This window comes from Carica papaya, chromosome 4 (genome assembly GCF_054855325.1).
Source record: "Carica papaya isolate Zhongbai chromosome 4, ASM5485532v1, whole genome shotgun sequence".
NCBI classification, from domain to species: domain Eukaryota; kingdom Viridiplantae; phylum Streptophyta; class Magnoliopsida; order Brassicales; family Caricaceae; genus Carica; species Carica papaya.
Genome location: NC_142312.1, coordinates 29,137,525 through 29,150,732, shown reverse-complemented (window position 1 = coordinate 29,150,732; position 13,208 = coordinate 29,137,525). Strand labels below are relative to the sequence as shown.

Here is a 13,208-nt window from a genome sequence, read left to right as displayed (position 1 = left end):
CCGCGTAAAAAGAAAATTAATGAAAAGGTGAAAAATAAAAATAAATTTTTCGTTCACATGGGAATAGATATTTTTGTTTTTTTAATAAATATTTAATTATTTTTTTAAAATAAATTTAAAATTTTAAATACGCAGACTAATTGAGTGTTTAATGATCTCTCGAAGAATTTTTATGTAGTTTAATTTATTAAACTCTTTTGTAATAAAAAAATATATATTAATTTTAAAATAATATTAAATTGAAATTGACGTGAAGTTTTGGATGACCAAAATGGATTTAAAGCAATGCAAAGACACGTGTAACCACGTCAGATCCTTGTTGGCATTTAAGTCTTTTGGTTCTTTTACTTGACTCTTTCAATTTTATAATAATTTATGAAATGGGTCAATGCAATGAAAAGACCATACTTTATAATTAAACCCATCACAATGCACTTGAAGAAACGCAAATCTATACATATGTATATGTATATGTATGTGTTTATAGGCCATCATTCATATCTATACATATAGATATATATATCATTCCAAAAACCCAATTAAGTTTTATTGTTAATAATTAATTATGAAGGATCTAATCAATTAGGTACCATTAAAGAGTGGCTCAAATAATAACAACTTATTGCTCTTGTACTTTATAACTTTGAGATTCTCACACAATGCTTTTTGTGATTAGATGTAAATTCCTATCTTCAAAAGATTTCAGAATATTTGCATGAACATTTAAAAATATTAAAAAATTAATGAGTTTTTAATTCAAAATAAAAGGATTTAGGGGTAACGAGTATTTAGTTAAAATAAAAATTTCTAGTACCAATTTGTTTTTTTTAAAGAATTTCGTACCAAAAATTTTTTGTTCTTTATGAATATAATCACCTCAGTTTATCCATTCTAGGGTTAGCAAGAATGATGGACGGGAGAACTTTTCTATCTCCATTATCTATGGGAGTCCGAATTCCCAAAAGCACAAAAACCTTTGGGAGGAGCTCACTGTAATTGGGCAGCACAACGATCGCCCATGGGTCCTAACTGGGGATTTCAATGCCATTTTGGAGGCAGTTGATCGAAAAGGAGGGGTGACTAAAGGGTCTAAAGGTTGCGCCCTCTTTTATCACTTCATTGATATCAACTCCTTGCAGCAACTTGATTATGTTGGCCTGAACTACAAGAGACCTTATTTCAATGCCTTGATAGAGCCATTTGCAACCAGAGATGGTGTAACCAGTTCCCGGAGGCTACCGTTCACCATCTTCCTAAAGTGTAATCGGATTATAGGCATCTTTTAATCATCCCTTACACCTGTCCCCCCAACAAGGACTCTAAGCCTTTTCAGTTTTTAGCTGGGTGATTATCCCACCTTGATTTTCCTAATTTAGTTAGGATAAATTAGCACAACCATCTCCCCATTTAGGATAGCATTAGCAGTTTCAACGAGTCTGTACAGGATTGAAACAAGAATGTGTTTGGCTATATCATCAAGAAAAAACACATTCTTTTAGCGAGACTTAATGGGATCCAACGAGCTCTGGAAGGACACCATTCTGGTAGGCTTCAAGAGTTGGAAAGATCATTGGCTAAAGAATTAGATGAGGTGTTACTGCAAGAAGAAATGCTCTAAAAGCAGAAATCTCGTTGTAATTGGATTTCTTTGGGGGTGACAAGAACACCAAATACTTTCATGCTTAAACCATCTCTAAAAGGAAGAAGAATAGAATTAGTATGCTAAAGGATGAGAATGAGAATTGGAGAACCGATGAAGAACAACTTCGGAGGATGGCTGCCACATTTTTTGAGCACTTGTATACAGTAGACGAGGGATCTATACCTCAGTATAATGTTAGGGGCTTGTTTCCTAAGTTAACGACTACTATGATTGCTCAGTTAGACTCTGGAATGACGGACCAAGAGATTCATGACACTTTATTTAGCATGCAACCGCTGAAGGCTTCTGGTGTTGATGGTCTCCATATAGCCTTCTTTCAAAACTAATGGGAGATTATTGGTGATTCGGTCTGTGCGATGGTCAAGGGTATTTTTCAAGATGAATAACTACTTGCTGGGATCAATAAGAACCTTATCACTCTCATTCCTAAAGTTGCACGACTGGAAATTATTAAAGAATTTCGCCTAATTAGTTTATTTATTGTTCTATATAAAATTGTTACTAAACTCATCGCGAATAGACTCAAGAGTCTTATGGTTTTCTTGATTGGCCCTACCCAAACTAGCTTCGTTATTGGGCAGATATCATCGATAATATTATTATTGCCCAAGAGGTTGTCTACTCAATACAGATTTTGCAGAAAAAAGACATGTGGATGGTCATTAAGATAGACTTAGAAAAAGCTTATGATCGCATATGTGGGAGTATGTTGAGGACACCTTGATTGATATTGCTCTTCCTCCTAACCTTATCAGAGTAATCATGCATTATATCTCCTTTTGCTCCATGTAATTGCTGTGGAATGGTTGTCTCACCCATGAATTCCGACCTGCTAGAGGCATTCGCCAAGGGGACCCACTTTCATCTTACATATTTGTGTTACGCATGGAAAGACTATCCCATTGCATTAATAACTTGGTTAGAAATGCTACGTGGAAGCCTATCCGCCTTAACAAAAATGGCCCTGCCCTTTCATACTTCTTTTTTGTGGATGACCTTGTGATCTTTAGGAAAATCACTGATGACCAGGTTTGGGTTATTAAAGGGCTTTGGATGATTTCTGTGCTAGTTCATGTCGCAAAGTGAGTGCGAATAAGATATTTATCTTCTTTTCTCGCAACATTAACATATGTGAGGCTAGTCGTATTAGCAAGAATTTTGGATTTCTTGGGGATTCAATTGTTATATGATAGGGTCAACAAAGATACTTACTACTACATCTTTGAGAAAATTAACCAGAAGTTGTTTGATTGGAATACTAACCTTTTTCCTTTTACAGGGCGTTTAACTTTAGCTAAATTCGTCCTTAAGATTATCTTTGCCTATGTTATGCAGACAACAGCCTTACCAAAAACCTTATGTGATCATATTGAAGTGGTGGTGAGGAAGTTTGTTTGGGGATAGGTTTATAGCGACAAGAAGATCAACCTTGTCAGTTGGGATGATATATGCATGCTTTGTGACACTAGGGGGAGTGGTCTTTAATCTATCCATAAGCAAAATCAAGTTTTTTTTATGAAATTGGATTTTGCTATGGTGGCTAAACCCAACCTCCTTTAAGTCCTGGTTCTCACCCACAAGTACAAATGGTCTGGTATGTCGGGGAGCTATAAATCCACTAGGACGACCTTCCATCTTTGACGTAACCTCAACCATCTTTAGACGGACCTTCAGGTGGGCATTAAATGGTCCATTGGTTCTGAAAAAAAGTATTAGGTTTTAGGAAGACTGCTGGTTAGGAGACCTGGGGCTGCTTAAGCTTCTAACCTTTGCACCTATTGAGGAGCATTACATCCATAAAAGTGTCACGGATTACGTGGTGCCGTTTGGACAACGGGATTGGGAGGCCCTATATCAGGTGTTGTCAGTTAGTATGCTGCTCCAGCTAGTAGCCATGCCGATTTCTAACAACGATAATATCCTAAATTCGTGCTATTGGGGTATGACGAGCTCTAGATGTTTCTCAGTTAGCTCGTTTTATGCTCTTCTAGAGATTAACCATTGGGATCCGGTGGATAGGAACTAGAGAGATATTTGGTATTCGTCAGGTGTTCAGCGGATGCGCACTTTCCTTTGGCTGGCTGCTAAGGGAAAGCTGTTGACGAATTGGGAGCGTTACCAGCATCACATGACCTCTACTATAGAATGCAGTAGGTGTGGCAGTCATGTCAAAGACGTGGATCACGTCCTCCATGCGTGTAGCGTTGCTAAGCTACTGTGGTTGAAAATCATCCCCGTCGAAACCCAATTAACTTTTTTTAGTATTGCAGCACAGGATTGGTTAATGTTGAACCTTAAAAATAGTTGACTTTGATGCAGGATGTTCTAAGATTGGAGAGTGACTTTTGGCCTTATTTGCTGGATTTTATGGACTCATGAATAAATTTATTTTCTAGGAGAGTGACAGCAGTATCGAGGAGCTTGCTAAGGAAGTTTTTCTTATGACTGATTATACTTTTATGCCTACTAATATGAATCTCTTTTTTCTTTTAGGTATGACGCACAAATCTAAAGAGCTTATTGCTTGATAGGAACCACCTAGAGGATGGCTAAAAGTGAACACTGATAATGCTTCTTGTGCTATAACCAATCTCCCATGCTATGGCAGACTTATCAGAGACGATGATGGTTTTTGCCTGAGAAGCTTCAGTAGAAAAATTGGTAGCTATTTTGCTCTGCAGGTCGAACTTTGGGGAGTCTATGATAGCCTCCAACTCGTTTGGGATACCTGGTGTCGTAACATCATCATTGAAATGGATATCTCTCTGACAATGCAGTTACTCACTAAGGAGGATTACAGAGCTAATGCGCATGTTATCATCATTCGTGCAATCGAGCACTTACTGCTACAAGCTTCATAGGTTCGTGTTCAGCATATCTATCACGAAGGAAACAAATATATTGACCAGTTAGCGAATGCTGGCTTCTCTCATCAGATGGGTCTGCACCCATATGGTCAAGTACTGGATGATCTCCAGCAGCTTCTCACTGATGATATTATGGCATTTCTTGGCTTATAATGTACATGACGACTTCTTAATTTTCTTGACTTTTACCTATCCTTGTAACTAAAAAAAATATCATAATTAATATATACTTTTATTTGCCCGTTATAAAATTTAAGTATATACCACTTATATAAAAATATATAAAACTAACACAGGAATTATGACAAGAAGATGGATCTGGTAAAATTTGTTCATATATAAATATATTTCAATTGAAATCAACAATCTTTTATATAAAATGTGATAACTTGAACGTACCTCCGAGTTATTTTTTGATGTTTGATATATTTAATTTAGCCTTTATATATATTTAAAATTTTATAATAATGTTAAGAACATAGTTTAAAGTCAAATAAAAAAAAGATGAATGAGCTAGAATAAACATGAAGAGGTATGGAAAACTATGAGAATCTTTTAGATAAAGTGGTACAATAAAAAGTGGTAACTTTTAAATGAAATGATAAAACGAAAAGTGACACAATTTTTAGATAAAATGACGTGTGAAAAGTAGTAACTTTTAGATAAAGTGATATAATAGAAAGTTTCAATTTTTAGATGAAGTGACATATGAAAAGTGATAACTTTTTAAATGAAGTGGACATGTGAAAAGTTGTAACTTTTTTTATAAAGCAGTATGTGAAAAGTAGTAACCTTTTATATGAGTAACATGATGAAATATTACAACTTTTAGATGAAATGATATGACAGAATGGTGGCAACTTTTTCTTCGTAGCTCCCACTCTCATAAATAGGGGATGAGAGAATGCAGGAAAAGACATTCTAAATTAGAGAAAAATAGCAAAAAACATAGAGGTGAGGGAAGAAGAATGAGTATGAAGTGTGTGATTTTTAAGAGTATAAGGTTTTAGATAAAAATTTTGAAAAAACTTTGCTAAATTCATAAATGTAAAGGAAGAGGAAAAGAAAAGGAAGAAGGCTCACAGTCAAAATAAGATTATAAACCGTTAGAAAGGTAAGCATCTTATTAAGTTTTGAAGTTCGAGATTTCTCTTTAATTTTTGAAATTAGTTTTTGAGTATTGTGTTAGATGTTTTTGAGTCAACAAAGTGACAAAAAATTATTCCAAAACTCTACCAAATTTTTGAGAAAAAATATCATAAATAAAGTTAGAACTCTATCAGAATTAAGATTATAACTGTTAAGAATCTAAGGTAAGTAAATATTATAGATTCATAGCCTACATAGTTTTGAAGTCTTTTACATATTTTTAGAATAAAAATGTAAAAATGTTCAATTTGTCTTTTGTATTTATTAAGTAAGTATTTGTTGAAGTTTTATCTTGATATAAATGTTATTTTGCTTTATGTTTTCGAAATATGATTTTGATATGTGTGCATCACTCATTATGAAAAGAAGTATTTCGAATGCACCTATATTATGCTAGACTTTAATGTGGTCATACATAATCATTCCGTGTTTGGATATTTTAGCAAAGTGATAAGTGTGTACCCATACATAACCGTTCCTTGTTGAGGTATGTGGGGAAACAGTCTGATCCGCGTGCCCTAACCATTTCGTGTATGGGAGGTAGTAGTATTTTAAGATACTCACGTATGTCATTTTGTGTTCGGATACATGAAGAACTAATGATAAATATGTGTGTCTACGTATAATGTATGATAACTGATTGATCATCCATACTAGTGATGGAGTATACAACAAAATAATTGCGAATATATCTTTTGATTTGCGCATTCGTCTTTTGATTCGTATATTTGTTTTTGAAAAAATTATATGATATATATTTTATTGTGTGTAAAGAAACTATATATTGTATGTACTATGTTGTGATTTCATAATATCACTTATTGAAAAATTTTATCTTACCCTTTTATCACCCTTCAGATACTGTTGCAGACTGAACAGTAAAAAATATTAAAGTTGGACTTTGAGATTTAATTAATATTATTATTTTATATTTTTGTTTAGTAATGTAAATAAAAAAATTTAGAATGTCGTACGTATGTTTATATTTTACATTTAACGGATATAATATTTTTACGACTTTTTTATGATTAATAAAGTTGAATTATTTTACTTAAGTCGAATTTATATAATTTAAGTAAGATGGAGTATGATCCGTGGCATAATAAAAAGAGATACATAAATCATTAAGTTAAATAATAATAATAATAATAATTTAATATTTTTGCTTATAGAATATTTTTTAAAAATAGTGTAACTTTCAAGAAAGGTGATGCAGAAGAATTCATATCATGGTAAGAGTTCAAATTCATTGGCATGATGAGTAGACCTGAAAAAAGGCAGGCTACAAACACTATGCAACTGTCCATGTGCTCACTGATTGCCATCTCTCTCCTACATACATATATATATATACATATATATATATATATAGACTTACTATTTATAGTCATTGGTTGGTTGATCAATTATATTTTTATTTTAATTTACATCATATTAAATTATTAATGATTTCTTATTATTACATTAATTCAAAAAATAATAGATAATATGATAACACACCAGAGATGAAATGGTAAAAAATAATAATAATAATAATAATTAAATTAACCAAACATAATCATAATCAATATAATTATTTTTACTTTAAAATAATGTTTTGAATTACTCATATATAATGTTATAATTAAGAAATTTGTTTTTTCATGAAATATTTTTTTTTATACAAATCATAATTATTTGAGAGAAAATCTAATCTGACTATTATAATTTTGTAAATATATTAGTAAATTAAATACTTTAAAATATTAATATTACATTGGGGAACTTATTAAAAAAAATTTAAAATGAAAAATATATCCCAATTCTTTTTAGATGATACGTACAAAAATATTCTGAAATTGACATATGACGTAAAGGGTTTAATTTGTTTGGTATTGTCTATCGCTGGAATTAATAATCACACAAGTGAAAGTAATAACATGTTATTGGCTAAAATATATGATGTGATTAATTCATTTATACACTTTGTTTTTATTTTTTTTTACGAGTAATTAATGTACGATTAAGTTTGATAATGACAATTATAAAATTAGATCATATTTAAGAATTTTGTATATTAACGTATGATAATGACATCGTTTTGTTTGAATTAATAAAATAGTATGTTTGTATATTTAGTTAAATTATCAATTTGTTCATATTTTATTATACGTACCATTTATTTAAAAGTGATCCAAATAAGATAAAACTCAGCGAATTAACATAACACACATTAATGATCTATCATCCAAACATAACATAGAAAATATTTATCTCTATATAAATAGATATAATAATTAATTTATGTTCCAATACCATCTAATATAATAATTTATTTATTAATAATAATTAGTTTTGGATTCTTCGAATGAGAATAATTATCCTGATAGGGCTTGAGAGTTTTTTTATTCCAGACACTTCAAATGAGAATAAATACCTCCAACAAATGAGAGAGACAGGCAACTCTTACGCATCACCAGTTTTAACCTAATACATATATATATATATATATATATATATACACACACACACACACATGCACGTGCTGCAGAGGACACGTGCCTCCTACTGGGTATCGCAGCCCATTTTTCTTTCACACGTGTGGGCTCAAGTGGCCTTTGCTTTCTTTTCCTTGGGCCCAACCAGCTCAAAACACTTTCATATTTTGTATTTCAAAAACAAATTATTAGATTGGTTTTGGCAAAATGCTCCTTCAAAACTTTTGTATGTAAAAATTCAATATACCAAAATAACACATATGTACACAGATATATATATATATATATATACATGCATACAGTTAGTTGGTATAAAGTTATCAAGTTTGTTAAAGAAAAGCAAAAAAAGAAAGCTGTATAGGCATAAAATGTGGTACATAAACATCATGGAAACCAGGCTTCTACTCCAAATTTAATTCAAACATCACAGAGTCCAGAAGATATATATATATATATATATGTATGTATGTATGTATGTATGTATATACGTCTTATCAATTTCTTTCTCTCAGTGCAGTAAGTCAAATATTCTCTTGATATGGTATTGACCATTTAATACCAATAAATCTATGTTATCTTAAGAATACTAAGAAATTTGACTTTGTTTAATTAAACCCAAAATAATTAAAAATTAAAACATAGTTTATTGCTAATTGTTACTAATTATCTACAGATTAATATTAAATTTAAATATTATAAAAAGAGAAATGTATTGGATTCTGATTTTGATTCTGTGAGGAAGCTTGTGGTGGAAATGAAGTAAGAGGAATAGTTTATGGGAAAATGACAAGCTCTTTTTTTTTTTTTTAATTTCTTTAATTAAAGATTAATTATTAATTACCGGCTATTATATTATTCCCCCATATATTTATATATATATATATATTATTTTTTTTTTTGAAAAAAAATAAATTAAAAAATATAACTCATATAAAAAAAATAAAAAAAAAAAGCTTTTATATATTTAAATTGCAGCCAGAACAAGCTGGACCCAGCAGCAGCAAAATCCCACGCACATCATAAAAGATATCCACCATGTGCCATTAAATGAACACAGTACTGTTCTTTTGTCACATATATAGATATTTATGTATATAAATATATTTAATATATAAGCATCATGACCAACCATAATAAAAATATATATATATTTTTTTAAAAAAAATATCCCTTGGAGGGAAATTTATATATATATATATATATATACATACATTTCCACTTCTTTTTTTTTTTTAAATGAGAGTTTATATATATATATATATTTGGTAATTTTTCGTGAAGGCCCAATTCTTTATTATGAATTTTGAGAATATAACTTAAAAATAGTAGAAATAAACAATACTAAAATTTATAAATTAGTGAAAGCCGTTTACAGTATAAGATTACATTCATTGCACAATTTACTTAAAATATTCAATAGGATTATGAGAATATCCTTAAAGAACATAAATAAAAAAGAGTAATAAAGAAAATAAATACGATTAACCTCTGTTCGAAACTGAGAAAGTTAAGAGACAATCTTAAAGTTAATTATTTTGTTATTCAGAATTCGAGTCTTGGTCATTCTGATATGAAATAGTTAATAATAAAAGTTGAGTTACACTAACTCAATAAGAATATTAATGTCTTATCACTGATATAGAAAATTAAAAGTTTGTAGAAATCATAAATTAACCGATGAAGTTTATTTTTAAATAAAACTTGTTTAACTAAAAATGTTAATTTTCTTAACTCACATGTAAGTTCTTAAATGTCATTTATGAATATAAGAATCAAAATAATAATCTATAATACACATTTTAAAAGATAAACAACAATTAATTTTTTATTATCCCCCAAAACTGGATTCCTATCTCATTCGCTTTTATCATTTTAACTTATCTATCGGTGTCGTTGGTGGTCCATATGGATTCCCATTACACGTGGATACGAACATTCATTCTATAATCAAACGGTCGTTCTCAAATCCTGTCCGATAATGGGCGCCAAAACATATAATTGTCTCAATATTCCGTCTGGTATGAGTGTAATCAAAATAATTCTCAACCATTTCCGATATGAGACTTCTTAGCCGTAGAATTCATAACAAACATATCAAAGTAAACAGTATAATGAACAAAATATCATAATAACTAGGGACATTTACCACAACTAAAAACTCAACAGATGCAAACTGACCAATTACTTATTTTATTGGTAATCTGTACTTTAATCAATTAGAGGACCGTAGATTAACTAAATTTTTTGTTTATTTATCAATTTAGCTTAAATTTTACCGAATAGAAAAAATGAGTAAGGGATTCTTACCCTAAGTCGATATTTGGAACACCACTTTTTTTCACTACGCTTCTTGACAGTTTTTAATTCTTGAATTTCTTAAGTTTCTATGCTAAAATCAAAATTTATATCAAACTAGTGTGAAAATACGTGAAAAAGAGCAAAAAAAAAAAACAAAAACCTCACTGGGGGGTCGAGTTAGAGTTCCAGCATGACGGCGCTGTCGGTTCATCCTCCTTTAGCGGCTCCTCCTCTCGGTCAGGCCATTTTCGGCTGGTTCTTGATAAAAACTTACTTAAATTATGATTAAGGGGTGTCTATCAGCAAAAAAAAAAAGGGGAAAAATCGAGGCTTTCTAGTGTTTTTTGATATTTGATGTAGCGGTTCAGCCGGTCACCCTACATCGAAAACAGGTTATGCGGTTAAGGGGTGGGAAAAAAAGAGTGAACAAGAAGAGGATTTAACTTACCGGAACCATTTTCAATTTTGGGTGTGACGGCTCAATTGAGTTCCGCCCTCTGTTTACGGTATTTTCTCTAGTTTTTCTATATTAAAAGGTGTTTTGGGTAGTTTAAAATGGAAAAACAGAACAAACGAGAGAAAATAGCACTTATTGGCGTCGATTTGGATTTCTGGTACGGCGGCGTTGGTGGCTGGGCTTCTCCTCCAGCCGCCCTTCTTCTTCTTCTTCGACTTGTATGCGTGCGTCTAAGGTTAGGGTTTTGATAGAACAGAAGTTTAAATACTCCCTTTCCCTCGATCTATGTTGTCCATTTGGGTTTGTGTGGTGCCTCCTCAGTCGTTCGATCGGGCCTAATAGGAGAACAGATCTGGATCGTTCGATCGAATGAGTGTAGACCGTCTGATTGCGCCTAATAAATGAATGGATCTAGGATGTTCATGCGCACAGGAGAGGCCTTGAGCCGTTCGATTGGCCTGGCATGCAGATTACCTGCGTGGCTTCCTACATGGAACCCATGCTGGCGTGTATGTCACGCGGTGCACAACGATTTGTTGTGCTGCTGACGTGGCTGCATTTCTCATTTTTATGATTTGACTCCTGTTTTCAAATTTTTCCTTTAAATATACTCTCTATTTATTTACAGTTTGGTTATAACTTCTAAAAATTATTTCAGAAAGATCCAAAATATATATATCTCAAAAAATTCTAAAAAAATTAAAATTAAAATTAATTATTATTATTATTACTAAAATTAAATTATGTCGTCCCAAACTTAAATTTTCGGCTCGGAATGTTACATTTTCAAATTTTTTTTAATTTACTTTGAATTATTTTATATAATTTAATTAATTTATTAATATTTTTTTATTTATGAACGTAAAATTATATTATTTTATGTCAATAAAATGAATAAATTTAAATTAAAAATTTAATCAATAGAGATTCTTATAATAGTAATCTCTCTCTTTGGGGGAAAGATTCCTATAATCATAATGTTGTAAAGAAAAAGGGTTAGATTCATTTGGTGAGGGAGACCTTTAATAGATAAACAGCCTGATTAAAAGTTGTTTAATCATAATTAATTAAAGATTAGAAAGCACAAATCAAGTGTCAACCAATAGTCATTGTCCACACCTTTTTCTCCTCTTTATCCCAATTGTTTATTTTTATTTTTAAATATATATAATGTATTATTATAATGAGATGAATTTATTTTTTTAAATAAAAAAAATTGACATAATATAAAGAACAACCCATTGAAATTCCCAAAAAATCTTATTTATTAAAATTTTAAAATTATGAATTTTATAAAAATAATATTTAAACTTTAAGGAATGTCTTCTAGAAGCAATGTCACAAGTCGCAAGTGCCCAATGAAAGTCGAAAAGGTTAAAGTTAATTAATTATTTTTAGAAATTATTTTTGAATTGCGATAATGATGGATAATAATAATAATTCAAATCAATTTTTTTTTTTTTTTTTAAAAAAAAAAAGAAGATAAATGAATAAAGACAAATGCTTCTAGAAGTTCTGACACGTGGGAAGCTAACCTCATCCACGCACACCGCATTTCACTTTCCTAATTTATTCCTTCTCCCCCAAAAAAGGAAAATAAAAATTAAACACAAATTTGTTTCGAAATTTTTACTCTTTTTACGTTAGGGTAAAAAAAAAAAGAGCTTCTAGAAAAGGGAGTGAAGTAATAAAAAATAAAATAAAATAAGCGGAGGACATGAGTGGGGCCCACCCCCTACATTTCTCTAAACCGACAACTCAACACAACACATGGTTTCGCTCTCTTTTTATTCACCTCTCTTCTCCTTCCCCAATTCATTCTCTGCAGCACACCACACCAGATGTATTCAACCCTACCTCTCTTCGCCGCCAGTCCGCTTCCTCTCTCTTCGGGAGCCTTCAATTCCGCTCCCGATAACCTCCACTTCGCCACAAGACCCGTCTCCTGCCGAGCTTCTGTTCAGACTTTCGCTGACGAGACGGGGAAGGCGCAGCGGCATGGGAGCCTCTACGAGGTTTTGAGAGTGAAGAAAACGGCGTCGTTTACGGAGATCAAGACAGCGTATCGGAGTCTGGCTAAGGTTTACCATCCGGACGCTTCGGAATCGGACGGCACAGATTTCATCGAGCTACACAACGCCTACACCACGCTTTCCGATCCGGCCGCCAGAGCGGTCTACGATTTGTCCCTCGGCGGACCACGGAGGAGACCGGCGTTCGCCAGGGGACAATACTCTCGGGTTTACCCGACCCGGAGATGGGAAACGGATCAGTGCTGGTAGGAGATTTTCTGGTTT

At 31.9% G+C, this 13,208-nt stretch overlaps 1 protein-coding gene across 1 annotated transcript; it reads left to right on the top strand.

The window, feature by feature from the left end:
* The first annotated feature begins 12,752 nt into the window (after nt 1-12,752).
* LOC110820779 (Chaperone DnaJ-domain superfamily protein) lies at nt 12,753-13,193 on the top strand. The gene has a single exon (XM_022050366.2). It carries the CDS (start codon nt 12,753-12,755, stop codon nt 13,191-13,193), a length of 441 nt encoding a protein of 146 aa, XP_021906058.1.
* Nucleotides 13,194-13,208: the final 15 nt, after the last annotated feature.

Excerpts from the sequence above, each read along its gene's own strand:
- LOC110820779 (XM_022050366.2), top strand. The coding sequence starts at position 12,753 with ATGTATTCAACCCTACCTCTCTTCGCCGCCAGTCCGCTTCCTCTCTCT.